This window comes from Protopterus annectens, chromosome 11.part0 (genome assembly GCF_019279795.1).
Source record: "Protopterus annectens isolate FY-2018-M chromosome 11.part0, PAN1.0, whole genome shotgun sequence".
NCBI lineage: Eukaryota > Metazoa > Chordata > Ceratodontiformes > Protopteridae > Protopterus > Protopterus annectens.
Window position 1 is genome coordinate 1559188090 of NC_056745.1, and position 19729 is coordinate 1559207818.

The 19729-nt window shown below is 43.8% G+C and overlaps 1 protein-coding gene across 7 annotated transcripts in view; it reads left to right on the forward strand.

Moving 5' to 3' along the window:
• The window catches only part of AHCYL2 (adenosylhomocysteinase like 2), a 1498752-nt gene that overhangs the window by 1027856 nt on the left and 451167 nt on the right, over positions 1-19729 (forward strand). For all 7 annotated transcript variants that reach the window (XM_044088837.1, XM_044088831.1, XM_044088833.1 and 4 more), the window contains exon 11: positions 16064-16134. In XM_044088837.1, coding sequence (XP_043944772.1) covers positions 16064-16134 — 71 coding nt within the window. The remainder of the gene's footprint in view (positions 1-16063; positions 16135-19729) is intronic.

The window sequence follows — 19729 nt, forward strand, 5'->3', positions numbered from 1 at the left end:
TCAACAACATTAATAAGCAAATTATTTCCAACATAAGTGCTTCAAATTGTAAAAAAGCCTACCAGGGAACGGAAGGTATTAGACATTGTGTTCCTAAAGAAATTACTGCTACTTCATGTCATGTTTAACCTTTATGACCCCATGATCACTACACATCAACGATGATGCATTTTGTTGCTAGATAATTCTGCCAAACTGAAATATAAACCAACTCCAAAGAAGATTAATAACAGATTATATAGAAGCAAAACTGTCACTATGTAAAACTAATCGTACTGATGAGCTCAGTGGAAAAAATGCAGAAAGAATAAGTAAAACGTTGAAAGAGGAGTTTGAATGGGAAAAAAAAATCAAAAAAGTGTTTAACATCTGGATCGAGGCATACAGTGTCAGGAGGATATATTTCCATAAGAACAAGATCCTTGATTAAGGTGAGAGGCAAAAATATAAGGAATAGAAAAGAGATCAGGCTACAACTTTGAAAACAGACATAAGCTGGACAAACAAGTTTTAGTATGAGACGAGATAAAGATATTAAGCATAATAGGAAACCATTTTATAGATACAAAGGAAGACATACAAATGGATAAAACTGTGGAGATTCTAAAACTTAATCTGATGTCAGTTTTCATTCTGTTCTCAATTGTTGGGTTTGAATCCAAACCTCGAATCAGACTCGGCCATTACTTTAGCTCGTGACCACCAAAAACTCTCTCACTCATCCCTTACCCATAATGCACCAACCCCTAACATGGTTATCCTGAGTTCTCGAGCGATTTATTTCAAACAATAAGTGTAGTAATATGTTTTTGTCTAGTCTTGTTAGTAGTTAATCCTCCCTTTTATTACACTGAGTATAGCTCTTTCTTACCATAATTGATGATCTATATTCTCAAATTATTTTCTCTCTTACACTTTGTGTAATTCTTGATACCATCGTTGGTATCTCTCTGTCTTTCCATCTCTTTCTTAATTGTTTTAAAAAAATCACTTTCTTTCTAATTATCAGATTTTTTGTTTTAGTGTATTAGCTTGTCAGGATGTCAGAAAAAGGCATTTTGGGTTTTAAGAAGTGCCAGAAGTGGAGGCACAAGTTGCCTTTGTCAACACTCGCACTTTGTGTGTATTGCTTGGGCCTGGGCCACCTACAATTTGATTGTGGTATTTGCAAAAACTTCAATCCACTTGCAGTTGCAGATAGGAAGAATGAACTTATTTTGAAGGGGGTACTTCCTACTTTCTCAGAAGCTATTGCTGGTGCTCAGTTCCCCAAATCGAAATCGAAGGAGTCTTCTACCAAGTCTTCTAAACCTTTAGGATCCTGGACTCCATGTTTCTTGGAGCTGTCAAAGAAGAAGCATAAATTGGATCCACAGGCTGCTGTGGTTCTGTCAGCGTCAGATCCAACAAAATCCTCCTCAGATCCAAGCACTTTGGATCTGAATCTTTTGGCCAGTACCAGATACTCCAAGTTTGGATCTGGTGCCTTCCCCCTTTTTGGAACACCGGCACTCTAGGTTCCCATCCCTAGCTCTCTCTCATTCTTCCAGAAGTTTGATAAAGCTTGACATGGACAGAATGATATCCGTCTAGGTGTAGATACAGATGGATGTTCTCCATGCTCCTTCCCCTTGGGCTCAGGAAGTCCATCATTCTTCCACTCCGCCAATTTCAGCTCCTTCTCCTATCTGACCAATCATTTCGGAGCCCCTGGATCTGAGTCTTCTAGGTCCATCTGGTTTGGATCTGAAGGTATTATCTTTGGATCCAAAGCAGTCTTGAGTGCACTGGCTCAGATGTCTTCAGAGCTGGATGACTGTTGGAGCCGAAATGCCTCTGTCAGATCTCAGCTGTTAGTCAACTCCAAGGTTTTTGGAACCATCTCTGCCCCTTGGAGCCTCAGCATTGGACAACTTGGCTCCATATTTTGCCTCTAGTAGATTGCTGTCAGAGCAGGGGGAAACTGATGGGCCAGAAGCCTGGCTTCTCGGCTCCATTGTCTTCTTTCTCCATGGAGCATTCTGTTATTGAGGTATTGGAGAGTGTTCTCTGCTCTATCTGGATGGATGTATCCTACCCCCTCGTATCTTCCCTCTGGATCCTAGATGTCTCTGCACCTTGAGCCACATCATTCTACATCACAGGGACAGTCATCTCTAAGTCTCCAGGGTACCCAGCTGGGACTTGCTCTCTCTTCCGATAGTTCACCAGAGAATTCCAACAAAGAAGTCCCTAGGAAGAGAAAGTGCAAGAGGGAGGCACTTGGACTCCCCTCAGGAGTTACTCACCATGCATACTGATTTTGATGAAGAAGGGTCCTCAAGGTCACCAGCTGAAGACATCTCATTCAGAGACATTCTTGGGATCCATAAACAGAAGGTGGGTGGTCCTTCAATAACCCTCCCGCAGAGGAATCAGTATTCCTGGAGGCCTTTGGAGCTGGCCCGTCTACCTCCTGGGTTACTCCAACTGCTGATAAGCTCATTGGCTTGATCTCTAGGCAGGCATGGAAGAAGCCTGAGTCAGTTGAGCCAATCCCTAAGGGACCAGATAGGATACTGGCTCCACCTGTAGGTAGGGAATTCTGGAGCATAGGAGTGCCTGTAGATGCTATGGTCATGGTGGCAGCTACAAAGAAAGAACTTGCTGAGCAAAGTTCCTTTGTCCATCTCCCTAACAGGAAGTCTTGAGGAATTGGACAGATTTGGAAAGCATGTATATGCTTCAGAGACTTTTGCCCTTAGGTCACTGAATTACCTGGCACACTTTACCAGACTACAAAGGGACTTGACAAAGGAACTGTCAAAATCGCTTTCTGGGACCACTACTGACAAGACTCGGACTTCTGTGGCCTCACACTTGGCCACCCTACAGTCTTTTTCTAATTCGTCCATGAGGCGTGACTTGCATGCAGCCGAAAGTTCCTCAAGTATGGCAGGTTCAGGCAAGATTTCATATGAGAATTCTTGAATGGATGTTAGAAACTCTGTAGTCGATTCTTTATCAACACGTCAGCTCAAAGAAGAAGCACTCAGGTATGCAAAAGATACACTTTGGTGGTGTATTCAATCTGACCAAGCTCTACAAGGCCACCCTTTCATTCTCCAATTGGATCCACAGGCTGCTGTGGTTCTGTCAGCGTCAGATCCAACAAAATCCTCCTCAGATCCAAGCACTTTGGATCTGAATCTTTTGGCCAGTACCAGATACTCCAAGTTTGGATCTGGTGCCTTCTCCCTTTTTGGAACACCGGCACTCTAGGTTCCCATCCCTAGCTCTCTCTCATTCTTCCAGAAGTTTGATAAAGCTTGACATGGACAGAATGATATCCGTCTAGGTGTAGATACAGATGGATGTTCTCCATGCTCCTTCCCCTTGGGCTCAGGAAGTCCATCATTCTTCCACTCCGCCAATTTCAGCTCCTTCTCCTATCTGACCAATCATTTCGGAGCCCCTGGATCTGAGTCTTCTAGGTCCATCTGGTTTGGATCTGAAGGTATTATCTTTGGATCCAAAGCAGTCTTGAGTGCACTGGCTCAGATGTCTTCAGAGCTGGATGACTGTTGGAGCCGAAATGCCTCTGTCAGATCTCAGCTGTTAGTCAACTCCAAGGTTTTTGGAACCATCTCTGCCCCTTGGAGCCTCAGCATTGGACAACTTGGCTCCATATTTTGCCTCTAGTAGATTGCTGTCAGAGCAGGGGGAAACTGATGGGCCAGAAGCCTGGCTTCTCGGCTCCATTGTCTTCTTTCTCCATGGAGCATTCTGTTATTGAGGTATTGGAGAGTGTTCTCTGCTCTATCTGGATGGATGTATCCTACCCCCTCGTATCTTCCCTCTGGATCCTAGATGTCTCTGCACCTTGAGCCACATCATTCTACATCACAGGGACAGTCATCTCTAAGTCTCCAGGGTACCCAGCTGGGACTTGCTCTCTCTTCCGATAGTTCACCAGAGAATTCCAACAAAGAAGTCCCTAGGAAGAGAAAGTGCAAGAGGGAGGCACTTGGACTCCCCTCAGGAGTTACTCACCATGCATACTGATTTTGATGAAGAAGGGTCCTCAAGGTCACCAGCTGAAGACATCTCATTCAGAGACATTCTTGGGATCCATAAACAGAAGGTGGGTGGTCCTTCAATAACCCTCCCTCAGAGGAATCAGTATTCCTGGAGGCCTTTGGAGCTGGCCCGTCTACCTCCTGGGTTACTCCAACTGCTGATAAGCTCATTGGCTTGATCTCTAGGCAGGCATGGAAGAAGCCTGAGTCAGTTGAGCCAATCCCTAAGGGACCAGATAGGATACTGGCTCCACCTGTAGGTAGGGAATTCTGGAGCATAGGAGTGCCTGTAGATGCTATGGTCATGGTGGCAGCTACAAAGAAAGAACTTGCTGAGCAAAGTTCCTTTGTCCATCTCCCTAACAGGAAGTCTTGAGGAATTGGACAGATTTGGAAAGCATGTATATGCTTCAGAGACTTTGCCCTTAGGTCACTGAATTACCTGGCACACTTTACCAGACTACAAAGGGACTTGACAAAGGAACTGTCAAAATCGCTTTCTGGGACCACTACTGACAAGACTCGGACTTCTGTGGCCTCACACTTGGCCACCCTACAGTCTTTTTCTAATTCGTCCATGAGGCGTGACTTGCATGCAGCCGAAAGTTCCTCAAGTATGGCAGGTTCAGGCAAGATTTCATATGAGAATTCTTGAATGGATGTTAGAAACTCTGTAGTCGATTCTTTATCAACACGTCAGCTCAAAGAAGAAGCACTCAGGTATGCAAAAGATACACTTTGGTGGTGTATTCAATCTGACCAAGCTCTACAAGGCCACCCTTTCATTCTCCCTCAGCCCAAGGCTGTAGTGATCACAGACACTTCCCAGATGGGGGAGGGCACTTCCTGGGGAAAACAGTCCAAGGCACTTGGTCCCCTGATGAGGCCAATATGCATATCAGTGTCCTGGAAATGGGAGTGGTGCTCTTAGCATTGCAGGCTTTCCAAGACATTCTCCCTTTTGGGACAATTGCGATTCAGACAGACAACATATCAGTAGTCTGGTACATTAACAAACAAGGGGGAACTAGATCTTAACCCTTGTGTTGAGAAGCCCTCAGAGTGTGGCAGTGGGTGATTTCTTCCAACTGCTTTCTGATAGCAAAGCACATTCCAGGGAACTCCAACATGATAGCAGACAAATTGAGCAGGTCCATTGTACTGTCTCACGAATGGTCTCTCAACATGAAGGTGACAGTAATGATTTTCCATCAGTGGGGCCAGCCTTGCTGCAGTCTTTTTGCTTCTCCTCTAAACAGCAAGTGCAGCAGCTTCTTTGCCCTGATCCCCCACCAGGGGATTGACAGATGCTCTTCTCCACAGTTGGCCCCCTGGTCTCCTCTGTGCCTACCCACCAGCTCCTCTAATTCCCAAAGTTCTGCAGGAAGCTGCCTGGTTGAAGAGTAAAGTCATCCTCATTGTACCATACTGGCTTCAACAGATTTAGTTCCCCTTCTTTTGGCATCATCTACTTTACCAGCTTGGATTCTGGATCCGGTTGCAGACCTGTCTCACCTGATAGGCATGATTCCATCTGGCTATCTCAGACCTTAAGCTAACATTGTGGTTTCTCCGTTTCTGTTAATAGCCAGACAACCTATGCTGTCTTCCCCGTCTGTCACATACTTTTATTTTCCCATAACGCTTCTACAAGAAAACTTTACAGAAGTAAATAGAAAAGGTTTGTTTTTTGGGCACATCAGAAACACATTGATCCCTTTTCAGCTCCCGCACCACGTGTTCTCGAATTTTTGGCAACTATTTTTAATGAGGGAAATAGCTCCTCAACAGTTCAGTTATCAGCAGTCTCTAACTTTCATACTGAGTTTGAGAATTCTTCCTTGACTTCATCCAAGTTTTGTAAAGCTTTTCTGCGAGGCACGCTCTTACTAAGACCTCCCTCTAAAGATCCTACCCCACCATGGGATTTAAGTCTGGTACTGCAGACCTTAATTCCCCTTTGAACCATCAGCAAAATGTGATCTTAGATTTTTGACCTGGAAAACTATTTTTCTAGTGGCCATTACCTCCTCTGCAAGAGTTGCAGAACTTCAAGCATTGTCCTCTAAACCTCCCTACTTGATTTTTCGTAAGGATAGAGTACCATTACGTACCAACCCTTCTTTCATTCCTAAGTTGGTGTCAGAATCCAGTATCTACCAGTCCATTACTTTGCCAGTTTTCTTTCCTAAATTTGCAAACAAAGATGAATATATGTTGCACGTATTGGATGTTCGCAGACAAGTTTTTACTTACATATAACAAAATAAATTAGAAAGACAGATCAGTTATTTGTTTCCTTTGCAGATTCTAAATTCGGCAAATCAGTTGCAAAGGTAACTTTAGCCAGGTAGCTGATGGATTGCATATCATTTATGAACAACAAATTGGGTCCATCCTTAACAAGACCTTAAAGAGCCCATTCAAATAGGTCCACGGCAACTTCTTCAGTGTTTCTTTCTATAGCTTCCATGGGTAACATATGTGTGGCTGCAACTTGGGCCAGTCCTTATACTTTTATTACTCATTACAAACTGGGTCTAGTCTCAAGGGAAAGAGCAGCCTTTGGCACAACTGAATATCCTTAGAGTCCACCCAGGAATTTAGGTAGCTAAGGAATGCAAATTGGCAACTTCAGATAAAGAAGTTATCTACTTACCATAATGTTCTGTCTTTGTTGTCTATTTTTATTCTTCCTCAACTTTCCACCCACTAACCCCCAACCTTTTTCACAGATGACTTCTGAAAGAATGAGAGCATATACACCATTGTCCATTAGTTTGATCCCCAGATATAGTTTTTTCTGTAAAGTATGTGTGTGCATGTGTGTGTATATATATATATATATATATATATATATATATATATATATATATATATATATATATATATATATATATATATATATATTTGTATGCCTTTCTTGTGGTAAAACAGCAAACTGAGTGGGGTATGTTAGGGGGTGGTGCATTATGGGTAAGAGAGGAGCTTGAGTTTTGGTGGCCATGAGCTAAAGTAATAGCCAAGCCCAACAGCTGGGAAGGAATGAAAATGGACAACACAGATGGAACGTTATGGTAAGTGTATAACTTCTTTTTCTCAGACCAAACAGGTTATAGATATATTTACAAAGTATTTTGCAAAGCAGTTTGGCTCCATAAGGGGGGTGATAAATTGTCCTAGTGACATCCAAGTTATCTCAGATACTAAAATCAAATTAGAGTATATTGAAAAAGACCTATCCAAACTGGATCCCAACAAAGCCCAGGGAGGAGACATAATTAGTAATAATGACCTGAGAACACTACAGCAAGGACTTAACTGTACCATTATATCTATTATTTACTAGACTGGATAAATATGGGAAGATTTCTTAAGATTGGAGACTTCTACTTGTTAAACCAGCCTTTAAGTGAAGGGGAAGTAGAACAGCTCCAGAGTCAGACCATTAAGTCTACTTTCATGTTGTAGGAAAATAATGGAGAAGGTAATATTGGATGAGTTATTATCAGAGCAGGAAAGTGTAGGACTTGAAACCATGTATCAGCATGCATATGTTGAAAATAAATCTGTCACCACTTGTAACATGATGTCATATAACAATATAATAGCTATGCATGAACAATTGTACTGTGATGTAATGTATATAGATTTATCTTCAGCATTTGACAGGGTAATGCACAAAACACTGATCAATAAATTAGAATTGATATGTATTGATGGTACTCTTGATAAGATAGATAGCTGCATGGCTTACAGATAAGACATGGCAAGTATCCTACAGCAATTGAACAAGTGAAATTGGAGGTTACAGTCAGGGTGTCTACAGTGCTCTGTCCTAGGCCCATACTTGTTTAGATTGTATCGTTCAGGATCTATCTTTTTCATCTGAGATGTTCTGTAGTCTGTATGCAGATGACTTGAAATTGGATAAACCGATTAAATGTTACAGATAGGGCATGACCGTAAAATAATTTGATTAAATTGCCCATTTGGGCACAGGAGAATAATATGCTGATAAATGCATCAAAAACTATGTTTATGAGATTTGAGAGATAAATTGAAAGGTGAAAATTTAACACAGCGATTTAAACTGCAGATACATTTTAAGGATCTGGGTATATGGGTAAATCTAGCTTTGAGTTTTTCTAATCAATTATTTGGTTAATGATAGTTATAGAACTAAAGGTTGTACAAAAGTTTATAAAGTCTAGGAAATCAGAAATGATTAAGTCATTGTCTATTAGTTACATTAAACCCAAACTTGAGTGTGGAATAACAATGAGGAAACCTTACAAGAAACCAAGCATGAGTTAACTGGAGAGATTATAGCAGAAATATACCAAGTTATTATGAAAGACTAAAATATTTGAACTTGTATAGTGTCTTATGTAGATATCTAAGAGCAGACCGTATTCAGGTATATTGGGCATTTAGAGACCACTGTCTCTGGGAATATTTGGGGTTATCGAAAAGTAATTGAGAATCATCAGACCGCCTGTGTAGAAGATTCCATAGGAATAAGGGTTATACCAATTAGTTGTCTGAGGAGCAGCTGATGCATTGAATAGCCCACCAAATTACATTAAAGCAAACACTAGTTTAGATATTTTAAGAACAGCCTGGACTCTTGTGAAAACAAATGATCGGAAGTAGTTTACTTCATTTGGTCTTCAACCTGTGGGTACCGGATCCGTATCAGATCCGAGCGGGCAAATTCACTAGCATCTGCTCTGAGCTCCAAGCTCCTCCCCTTATTCATAATACACCTCCACTACCTTCCAACCCCCAGATCTCATTTGCCACGGCTTGCCTGAAGCATCGTTCTCTCCTGAGCTCCAAGCTAGTGAGTGGGTTTTTGCTTATTAAGCAGCTTTTTTCTTAAATTGTTGAGTGTTAGGTGTTTAGTGTAGGTTCCCTCTCCTCCTCCACTTGCTGGTGCATCATGTATTAGAAATTTTCCTCGTAGTTTTAGTGTTAGTTTGTTAGTGTATTGCTTCCCCTCCCCCTTGGTGTTCTGTGTGCATTGAGTGTGGGTCTGAGTGGGGAATAGGTATTTTTTTCTCCTTTTTCCTTCTCTTGTGTGATTTTTTCTTGTGTAGTGACATGGCTGACCTCAAGCCTGTTTTCAAAAGATGCACTGAGTGTGGCCATCAATTGTCTCCTGCAGATGGCCACACTCTGTGTTATGTGTTTGGGTGGTGCCCATTTGAGCACCAACTGTACTATTTGTGCGGGTTTTAACCCGCACGCTATTAAGGACAGGAAGGCTAACTTGGCCCTAAAAGGCCTTCTACCCACTTCTGTGGCAGCTGCCTCATCCACTGCTTTGGTCACAGCGGCTGCTGTTGCTGCCTCTCCTTCCTTTCTTGCTTCTCCTCCTTCCCAGGCTGGGACTCAACCTCCCTTTTCTAAGCCTGTGGAAGTGGAGCACAGAAGGGGCATAGAGAAGGCGAGAGCGCACAAATCTGACGAGCACAATGCAGAGAAATGCAAGAGGTCTCTGGACCTTCCTTCTACTCCCGCCAAAAGTCAGGCTAGGATCCTTGACTCCCCTCGGCTCCTATCTCTGAGATTTTCTCCAGAGCCAGAGGGGAGACATCTTCCATCTAGGGACTCGGTTCTTTGACCCGCCAGATCGTTGTCCGTGGCCTTGTCAAGATCTATACGTAGCTTATCGAAAGTTGACATGGATAAAATGATGAGGAGGTTCATTCGTACTCAGATCCAAATGGGGGTCTTGCCAGCCCCCTCTCCCTCTGGAGTGGGAGCTTGCTTCCTTTTTTTCACACCAATTTCTCCTTCTCTGACCTGTCCACCAGGTTCGGAGTACTCTGATCTGAGGATGGCCTTAGTCAGGGGGTCAAAACCGATAATACCTGTTACCTCGATGCCGGCAGCTGCCTGGAGTGTGTCAGATCCAACCAATTCAGATCCGAGTGGCTCTCGGAACCAGAGCTTGAGTGTCAGATCCGACGGAGCTGAACTTTTTTCTTCGGCTCCAACATTGTTGGGCCAAGTTCCCTCCCTTAGAGCTGCGTCCACTTCGGGCCCGGCTCCAATTCTCGCGTCGGATCTGGGGAAAGGGGCTTCCTTAATAGCACCCCAGGAGGCTCATTCTCCCTCTGCGTTCGACGTGGTTGAAAGGGTTCTCTCCACTGGATCGAGACCCTTGACTATTTCCTCAGATTCCGCCCCGACTCACTCGGCTCTGTCTACGAATCCCATCATTTTACCAGAGGGACAGCTCGTTCTCGAGGAGCCCTAGGTGGTTCCCCCTGAGGAACAAGTGGCTTGCGAGTTCACCCCGGAGAGCCCCACCAGAGACGTACCTCGCAAGCATACATGTAAGAGGAGGCATCTGGACTCCTCCAAGTCCCTCACTGAGGACACAGATTTGGATGATGGGGCAGGTTCCCCCAGGTCACCTCCTGAGGATGTCTCCCTTGGAGACATCATGGAAATCCTACACCAGCAGGGAGGTTGGTCCGCCCCCAAACCTTCTGACGAGTCTGTGTTCCTGGAGGCTTTTGGCATGGGTCAATCTACTTCCTGGCTATCCCCTCCCGCAGATCCCTTGCTGGACCTGGTCACCTCACGGACCTGGAAGGAGCCGGACACCGTGGAACCAATCCCTAAACGTCCGAATAAGATCTTGAGTCCACCATCAGATAGACCAGCATGGAAAAAAGGCTCCCCTGTAGACACTATGGTGGTAGCAGCAGCCACAAAAAAGGAACTGGCCCAAGAGAGTTCCTTGGTTTATGCCCCTGACCGAGAGTTTGGGATGATGGACCACTTAGGGAAGCGGGTTTATGCATCAGCGACCTTTTCCATCAGGGTGCTGAACTATCTGGCCCACGTCATGAGACTCCAGCGTGACCTGGTCAAGGAACTGACTGAGTCTCCTCCCAAGTCCATGTCGTAGGAGGACAGAGACATGTTCTCCGCGAGGATGGCCACCTTAAAAGTAGTCTCCAATATGTCCATGCGACTCCTGTCACATGCTACTGAAGGAGCTGCTAGGGTGGCTGGGTCTGGCGTGTCCATAAGGTGCAATGCCTGGCTTAGACTATGTCAGTTTTCGAAACCTTTCAAGGCGTCTTTTGTCAATGCCCCTTATGACGGCTCTACTCTTTTTGGTAAGACTGTCAAAGAGACTTTAGTCCAGAGTGAGAAGGATGGGAAGACCCTGTCTGCCGTCGGAATCTGTTTCTTGAACCCCTCACTGATTCTTTTCCTGGAATCAGAGAGGGCAAAAGAAGATGTGGTTCCGGAAGTCACAGTATTCCTGGGGCACTCAGGGCTGCTCTTCCCCCAGAGGCAGAGGGGGGACAGGATAGACGTCTGCCCAGAGGCAGAGGGGATCCGAGGAAATTTGGGTCTCGAGAACCTTTCTCGGATAGGCCCAGACAGCAACCCTGAGGGTTTGCCCGACTGCTCTACTCTGAAAGCAGTCGGGGGTTGATTGTCATTGCACTGGAGGCATGAGAGTCCGTAACATCAGACCACTGGGTGCTTCAGATCATATCCAGAGGATATTCTATCCCCTTTGTCATTCCCCCCGAAACATACCAAACACCTCCCAGACATACCACCCATGCAAAGGGAGGCAGAAGCACTGGAAATCTCCAAGCTGCTAGAGAAACGAGCCATCCCGTCACCCCAGATCAGTCCAGATCGGGCATCTACTCCAGGTTCTTTTTGGTGCCAAAGAAAATGGGAGACTTAAGGCCCATTCTGGACCTATCTACCCTGAACCTGTCAGTTGACAAAGAAAACTTCCGGATGGTCACATTACAGTCCATCATGCCATACCTGCAAGAGAGCGACTGGATGTGCTCGTTAGACCTCCAGGATGCCTACTATCACATAAAGATGCACAGAAGCTCCAGGAGGTTCCTCCGTTTCTGGCTAGGAGTCAATCATTACCAATTTTGAGCCCTGAACTTTGGTCCAAAGTGATAGCGGTAGTAGCGGCTCTACTGAGGCTTGAGGGGATTCAGGTCTATCCGTACCTGAACGATTGGCTCCTCACTGCTCCGCAAAGCGTCTACTTTTTCAAACAAGGGATTATTTCTTAAAGCTTGCTCTTCAATTGGGGATTACAATCAATGCATCCAAATCACTTCTCAATCCTGTCCAGATGATAGACTACATTGGGGCAAGGATAGACACACTACAGTGCAAACTCTTCCTGACTACGGAGAGAGTGCGAAACCTGAGGATGCATGTCTCCCTGATCTACCGTTCTCATCCTCCCTCGGCAGAATCAGTGCTGAAGGCCTTAGGTTCAATGGCAATGAGCATTATGCTTCTTCCATATGCCCGTCTACACATGCGAGTACTACAGTGGACACTAGCAGTACAATGGTCCCTGTTGGATCTTCCATTGTCGTATCCAATACACCTCAGTCAAGTCCGCAGGTCGTCCTTTCTGTGGTGGATGTGCTCTCTGAAAATCTTGGAGGGAAGACCTTTTGTTCCAACCCCTGTCCGAGCCACAGTGACCACAGATGCCTCCCAACTTGGGTGGGGGGGGCATTGATTGGGCAGGACAGTCCAAGGAATGTGGTCCCTTGTTGAGACTAGTTTGCACATAAACATTATGGAGATGAGGGCGGTCCTTTTAGCGGTGCAGGCCCTTCAAGCCTTTTTTACTTTGGGAACCATTGCAATTCAATCAGACAACATATCAGTGGTCTGGTACGTCAACAAACAGGGAGAGACCAGATATTACCCCCTTTTTCACAAGGCCATGAGAGTGTGGGAATGGGCGATCTCCACCGGTCGCTTTCTCATAGCAACGCACATTCTGGGAGTCCAACATTCTAGCGGACAGGTTAAGTTGGACTATTCTGATTCCTTACAAGTGGTCTCTGAATCATTCAGTAGTGGAGCAGATCTTTGTGGAGTGGGGTCAGCCTTGCTGCAATCTCTTCGCATCTCCTTCCAACGCAAAGTACAGTGAGTTTTTCGCTCTGAAGCCCCTGCCAGGGGAGTCCCCCAGAGATGCTGTAGTCCATGCTTGGCCTCCCAGTTTTCTGTATGCTTGAACTCCAGTATCTCTTATTCCATGGTTTCTACAGAAAGCTTGCCGACTGAGGAACAAAGTGATCCTCATTGCCCCATTTTGGCCTCGCCAGGTATGGTTTCCCTTCCTTTGGTCTCATCATCTGGCTCCACCTTGGATCTTGGATCCCATTCAGGATCTTATTTCGCACCCATCAGGGGTTCCTCATCCGAACCTGGACAGTTTGATGCTCACGGCTTGGCTGCTCCAGTTCCCATGATTGCTAGGACTCCTGGATTATCCTCTTCAGTCAGGTCTATTCTGGTGGCAGCTCATAAGTCTTCCACCAGGAAGATTTACCGCAGCAAATGTTAATGTTTTACCTTTTGGGATTCTCAAAGGAGTTTAGATCCTTTCACGACTCCTATTTCTGCCATTCTGTACTTCCTAGCCAATATTTTTCAACAAGGAGCAAGCTCTTCTATAATCAAAGTTGAAATGGCTGCCATATCTCATTTTCACGTGGGTGAGAATTCTGCCTCCCTGGCCTCTTCCTGACTGTGTAAAGCCTTTATCAAAGGTACTTTCCTGTTATGCCCCCCGGTGAAGAATCCTGTTTCTCCATGGGACCTTACTATGGTTCTTCAAGCGGTGGTCGCTCCGCCTTTTGAACCTGCTGCAACCACAGATCTTAAGTTCTTGTCTTAGAAATAGCGTTCTTGGTAGCTATCACCTCTGCTAAAAGGGTTTCAGAACTGCAAGCTGTGTCCATTAAAGTTCCATATATGATTTTCCATAAAGATAGGGTTTCCCTTCGGACTAATCTGTCCTTTCTTCCCAAGGTTGCATCACAAGTTAACATTAATCAGACCATTAACTTACCTGTTTTCTTTCCAAATTTTGCTAACAAAATGAAATACAGACTCCACTTGTTGGATGTTCATAGACTGTTACGATTTTATTTACACAGGACTAAAAACTTTCGTAAATCTGATCAATTGTTTGTGTCCTTCTCTAAACTCTTTTTGGGTAAGCCTATTTCCAAGGTTACGATTGCTAGGTGGATTTCCTTGTGCATCCTTCAGGTCTATAAGGATAAAGGTTTGTCTCCTCCGGGTCAGGTGAAAGCTCATTCCACTAGGTCAATGGCTACTTCTGCGGCCTTTTGGTCTAGAGTCTCATTGGATAATATTTGTTCTGCAGCTACTGGTCCTCATCTCATACCTTTATTTCTCACTACAAATTGGATTTGACTTCTAGAAGAAGAGCATCCTTTGGTGATGCGGTGCTCCGGAATATCCTTCCATGAGGGCCACTCAGGATTTTAGTAGCTGGGGACTCTGTCCCACTGGTTGAAGACCAAATGAAGTAAACTACTTCAGATAAAGAAGTTATGTACTCACCATAATGTTCCATCGGAGTAGTTCTACTTAATTTGTCTTCAGCTGTCCCTCCCTCCTTCCCCCTGACCTTATCATATGAATAGCCTGTTGGCTGCAGTTTTAGGTCATAAAGTATTTTTCCGGTTGGGTTCTCAGTATAAGGGTCAGCAAACCCGACCTGAGGGTTGGAAGGTAGTGGAGGTGTATTATGAGTAAGGGGAGGAGCTTGGCGCTCGGAGCAGATGCTAGTGAATTTGCCGGCTCAGATCCGATATGGATCCGGTACCCAAAGGTCGAAGACAAATAAAGTAGAACTACTGAGATGGAACATTATGGTGAGTACATAACTTCCTTTTTTGGTATATTGATATGTTAGAAGGGCATTAATACCCTTTCTTGAATTATTTGTATATATGTATATATTACATGCCTAGCAATAACCAGTCAGTGACCTAAGGTAAGAATCAACCCCCTTGTGTCTGTGAGATAAACACCTTAGCCATTATGCCAACCCAATGTAAGTGTTTATTTTAGAACTAATATGATAAGTGGTTTGTAAGTGAAAGTGGTTTGTTTTGTGGGTAACTATTTCACATTTTGAGACTCTTAACTATGAGCATTGGAGTAGTGAGGCTAAGTGAGTGAAAATGTGGACTTGTATATTCCAAGTCCAAGATTGTTCTTTTCTGGAGTATTTCTTTTTCTCTGAGGGTTGCAGGGGCGTTGCTGTCTGCAAAAAAAAAAACAACTTTAAGGGGAGGAGAGTGATGTTTAACATTTGCTGTTTTCCTTTATTTTCATATTGGTTTCGTAATTGTAGAATTCACAGTTGTTGAATCTCAGAATTACAGTAGGGGCCTGACTGGTGTAGTTAATGTGCGGGCATTCACCTTCATGTCTCACCAGTAGCACTGTGACAGCAACAGTCAGTGACTTGCTAGAGGGTATACGTAACTTGACAGATGAATGAATTACTGCACTTGAGAAAAGACACCTGTATATCAGTTTCAGAATTTTCACTAAAAATAGAAAAAACACCTGTATATCAGTTTCAGAATTTTCACTAAAAATAGAAAAGACACCTGAATATCAGTTTCAGAATTTTCACTAAAAATAGAAAAGATCCAAAGTATACTGGATATGTTTTGAATGTGCAGCACCCCCTCCACCTTTCTTGCCATCTATGCAGTGCTTCATGTGACTTGGCTTGAGTTAACTCCATTAATGTGTAACATAAATAACAAGTGTTTGTTTTCAAAGTATTTTTAATGCATGGCAAGCTGTTCATCTCTGCAGTTTAAGAATGGTCTGAATGATGGACATTTCACAAGTATGAACACATTAGCATTCTATTACAAACCAGCACAGTCCCCTCCCTTCCTACCTGCCTACCATCCATTTTCTTAAAAATTTTGGCTACTGTATTTCAGTCAGAAACCCACACCTTGCAATCTCCTTGCAATCTTTTCATGCCACCAAACCCACTTTTGTGTTTTGTTGCTTAGGTTCTTATGTTTATTTTTTTCCTGAATTACAGATGTGTCATAATGCTGATCAGATCAGTCGCTTCATATCTGTTGCTGAACTCTTGCTTTTCTGTTTTCTTTCAGCATGGATGGGTTTCGCCTGGTGAAGCTTAATGAAGTTATTAGACAAGTTGATATTGTTATCACCTGCACAGGTAAATGTGGCATGTTACTGAAATTATGTTGCATTATGAGACATGACCCTTTATATCAACTTGTAATGATGTTGCCAATATGATCCATTAAACACCCATAGTGTCTTGGAAGTCCTTATCTTACACAGCCTGTCTAATCAACTAGCAAGCAAAATCTAAAAAAAGGACCCGGTGTATATTTTTCAGTGTGCAGAATATGCATATCCTCCTTGCGGTTAAGTGGGTTTCCTCCGGGTGCTCCAGTTTCCTCCCACATCCCAAAGACAATGCTGCAGGTGGATTCGACTGGTCTATATCATTTCATTGAAAACTAATTTCATTGAAGCTTAATTCATTGGCACATATTCACTGAAAGCTCACTTCACTGAAACTCATTTCGTTGAAAGGTATATATGGTCTTTTCCCCACTGTTGTGCGATCCTGGAGTTAGTATATAGAGTAAGGGGGTGTGTGGGGGGCGTAGCCTCCCACATATTGTAAATATTTTAAGGTATAATGATGGATGCTTACAAGTGTAATGAAAAAATTCTTCCAGAAGACAACATATAACCAATTTATGTGGGGGGGCTGTGCCCCCCACACCCCCTTTACTTTATATACTAACTCCAGGATCGCACAGCAGTGGGGAATAGGCCATATATACCTTTCAACAAAATGAATTTCATTGAAATGGGTTTTCAGTGAAGTGAGCTTTCAGTGAATTGGGTTTTCAGTGAAGTGAGCTTTCAGTGAATGTGTGTTAATGAATTAAGCTTCAATGAAATGAGTTTTCACTGAAATGCTATAGACCCGGTTTGGACACTACATTGACCCTAGGTGTGAGCGCGTGCATCTGTGTACCTTTTGAGGAAGGTTGGGTGCCAGGCTGGCAACCCAGCACCACAAAACTCCACTACCAATCATTCTGCAACCATTTTTCTACTGTGGCGATCCCTAGTGGGAAAAGCCGAAAGGAGAAGATTCAGATAACATTTTTCTGGTAAAACTTTGTACAATACCCTTTTCCAGACCTCAGACATCTGTATTAATTTTTAGCATCTTAGATGCATGAAAGGGGCATTCCTCCTTTTTAATTTACTTCTGCCATATTGAAGACATTCTGCTAGAGACAGAACTGCACTATTACATTGATGTTGCTACTTGTTTTTCTCTTGTTTTGTTCTATGTTCAATATTGGTCTGCTGTCTGATGGTCCATATTCTTTTTTTTTTCTTTTCCTTGTTATATTATCCATTTTATTGTCAGTTTTGCCAGCATCTAGTCTTCTCTCCCATCATTCCCATCATGACTAGAAAATAGCTAGCTAGAAAAGACTTGTGCTGATCAAAAGGGTCTATATTAGATCAGCGAACGCTTAAAAAAGCGAACGCTGATTGATCGACCTTATGTAAGCGAAAGCTTACAATCTTGAACTGACAGATCAGCGATTTTTTTTTCCTAGGGAAAAAAAATCTCTGATCCAAAGCACATACACACAACACAAGCACACCAAACAAACAGAAATCCACACATACACCTAAAATCTGACACCTAACCCTACACTAAACTATGCACACACCACTAACTATCCACTTACCTTAACCCAAACCCTAACCCTAAGGTCCGTCACTATCACACACTCACCTCACCCGCTCCCTAAACCTAACTCCCCTAAATCCACCCTAACCCTCATGTCCACACAATCGCACACATACCTAACCCAAGCCCTAACCCTAACTCACCTAACCCACCCTAACACTCATATCCACACAATCGCACACTTACCTGAATCCGACCCATAACTTTCCACCACAGCACTGAAAATACCGAAGCAACAGAAACGGACAACCAAATTCTTTCCCTAGGAAAAAAAATTGAGTTTCTGTTGCTTCGATATTTGTAACTTTTGCTAAAATAAGGTCGATCAATCAGCGTTCGCTTGTTTAAGCGTTCGCTGATCTAATATAGACCCGATCAAAATTAGACTCCTTATCAGAACATTTTAAAAAGCTGAGAAAGAAAAGCCAATATTTTGTTTTTTTGGCAACTGTAGCAGTTTTGGTACTGTGAATGATATTTTTCATCCCAGGTGACTGAGATGATGTTTCAACCTTGAGAGCTATATTCTTGCCCATCTTCTGAAAGTACTGGCTGTTTGCGAATATTAATATCCCAACAGTTCAGTGGCACATGAAAGGCATAAGGCCTAAGAGTTTTTGACACACCCATTGGCTAATGAAGCTGCCTTATCACAGGATAAGTTCATCCCATTTGCGATGCATGAACCTGTAGTTTTTGCACAATCTTTTTTACGTTGTCATTGATTCATCACAAGTTGACGTCATTGACCTTATTTAGCACCAGTTGAGCAGTAGATATGTTTACGACAAAAGGTTTAACACTTGTTTAAGCTGTGAAGGTGATCTGGACATTACCTTTAAGTAGGGTTTTAAGGACAGAGATTTATCCTCCAGGAAACTGATGCCATAATCTTTGGCCTTTCTGTAAGTGCTTCTGTGATGACTGATGTGATGTGATGGTCTGCTGTCAGCATCAAAGTATTCCATGTAAGGATCTTGGGATATACAACTATTTGATGGTCCGGCATTTGGGTTATTACTTCTGCAGGAATCTGGCTTCTTTTTTGCAACAGAGTTCTATCTGCTGGGATATCAGTGTACTTGTGTTTACAGTGACAGCATTCAGGATGTATGAGAGTACTCATTGCCAAAGTCCTGTTTTTTTTTTTTTCCCTAATTGCACGTGGAGCAGATATTGATGTCCTTCAAGGATGCATCTGCAGTCCTTACAAATGGGTTGTCCTGTCGTCAGGCAGCCCTTCGGTCGGCCGGATTCCAAAGTCTGGGTCTGGCCTCGGCTGGTGTCGCACTTCACCCGACGTCATAGCTGCAGTTCTTCGGGTATAAAGGCATCAGCCGACGCCATTTTCCTCAGTCTTTCTTGCCGCGTGGCGCCCGAAGCAGAAGCTGTTCGCAAGTGCCGGTCGGTCAGAACCAGAGATTACTACTACAAGTACCGAAGACTTCTAAAAAGCTAAGTACCCCGTTGGGGACTCTTTCTTGCCTCAGCCGATGTCAGAAAAAGTGAATAACTGTTTAAATTGTGGGAAATAAATACCTCATAAAGATTTCCACTCTTACTGCTTACCTTGCTTAGGCCCAGACCACGACGTAGCAGCTTGTCTAGCCTGTGCTTCTTTCAACCGACGAACGCTTAGACGTCGGTCTGAATTTGCTGAAGAGTTTTTCGGCTCCGCTTTTGCTTACATTATGCCGTCGGATACTCCGACTACGCAAATTTCTAAAAAACGCAAGGACAAGGACCGACACTCGCGGTCCGCGGTTTCAGCCGAAACCGCGGTTAAGCCAACCGCGAGTGTCTCGGTTTCGGCTGAAACCGAGTCCACGGTTCTTCCTTCGGCCGAAAGCTTGCCACTTACCGAGGCCTCATCCAGCTTGGCTGAATCTGCTACTGAAATCCCACCTGCTCCTGCAAGTTCACAGGATTTATCAGATACTATCCCTTTGGATATTTCTACCCCTGCACGTGGAGCTGCTAGGCCTCCTGCATCCATGTCGATTAAGGCCTTTGCCAG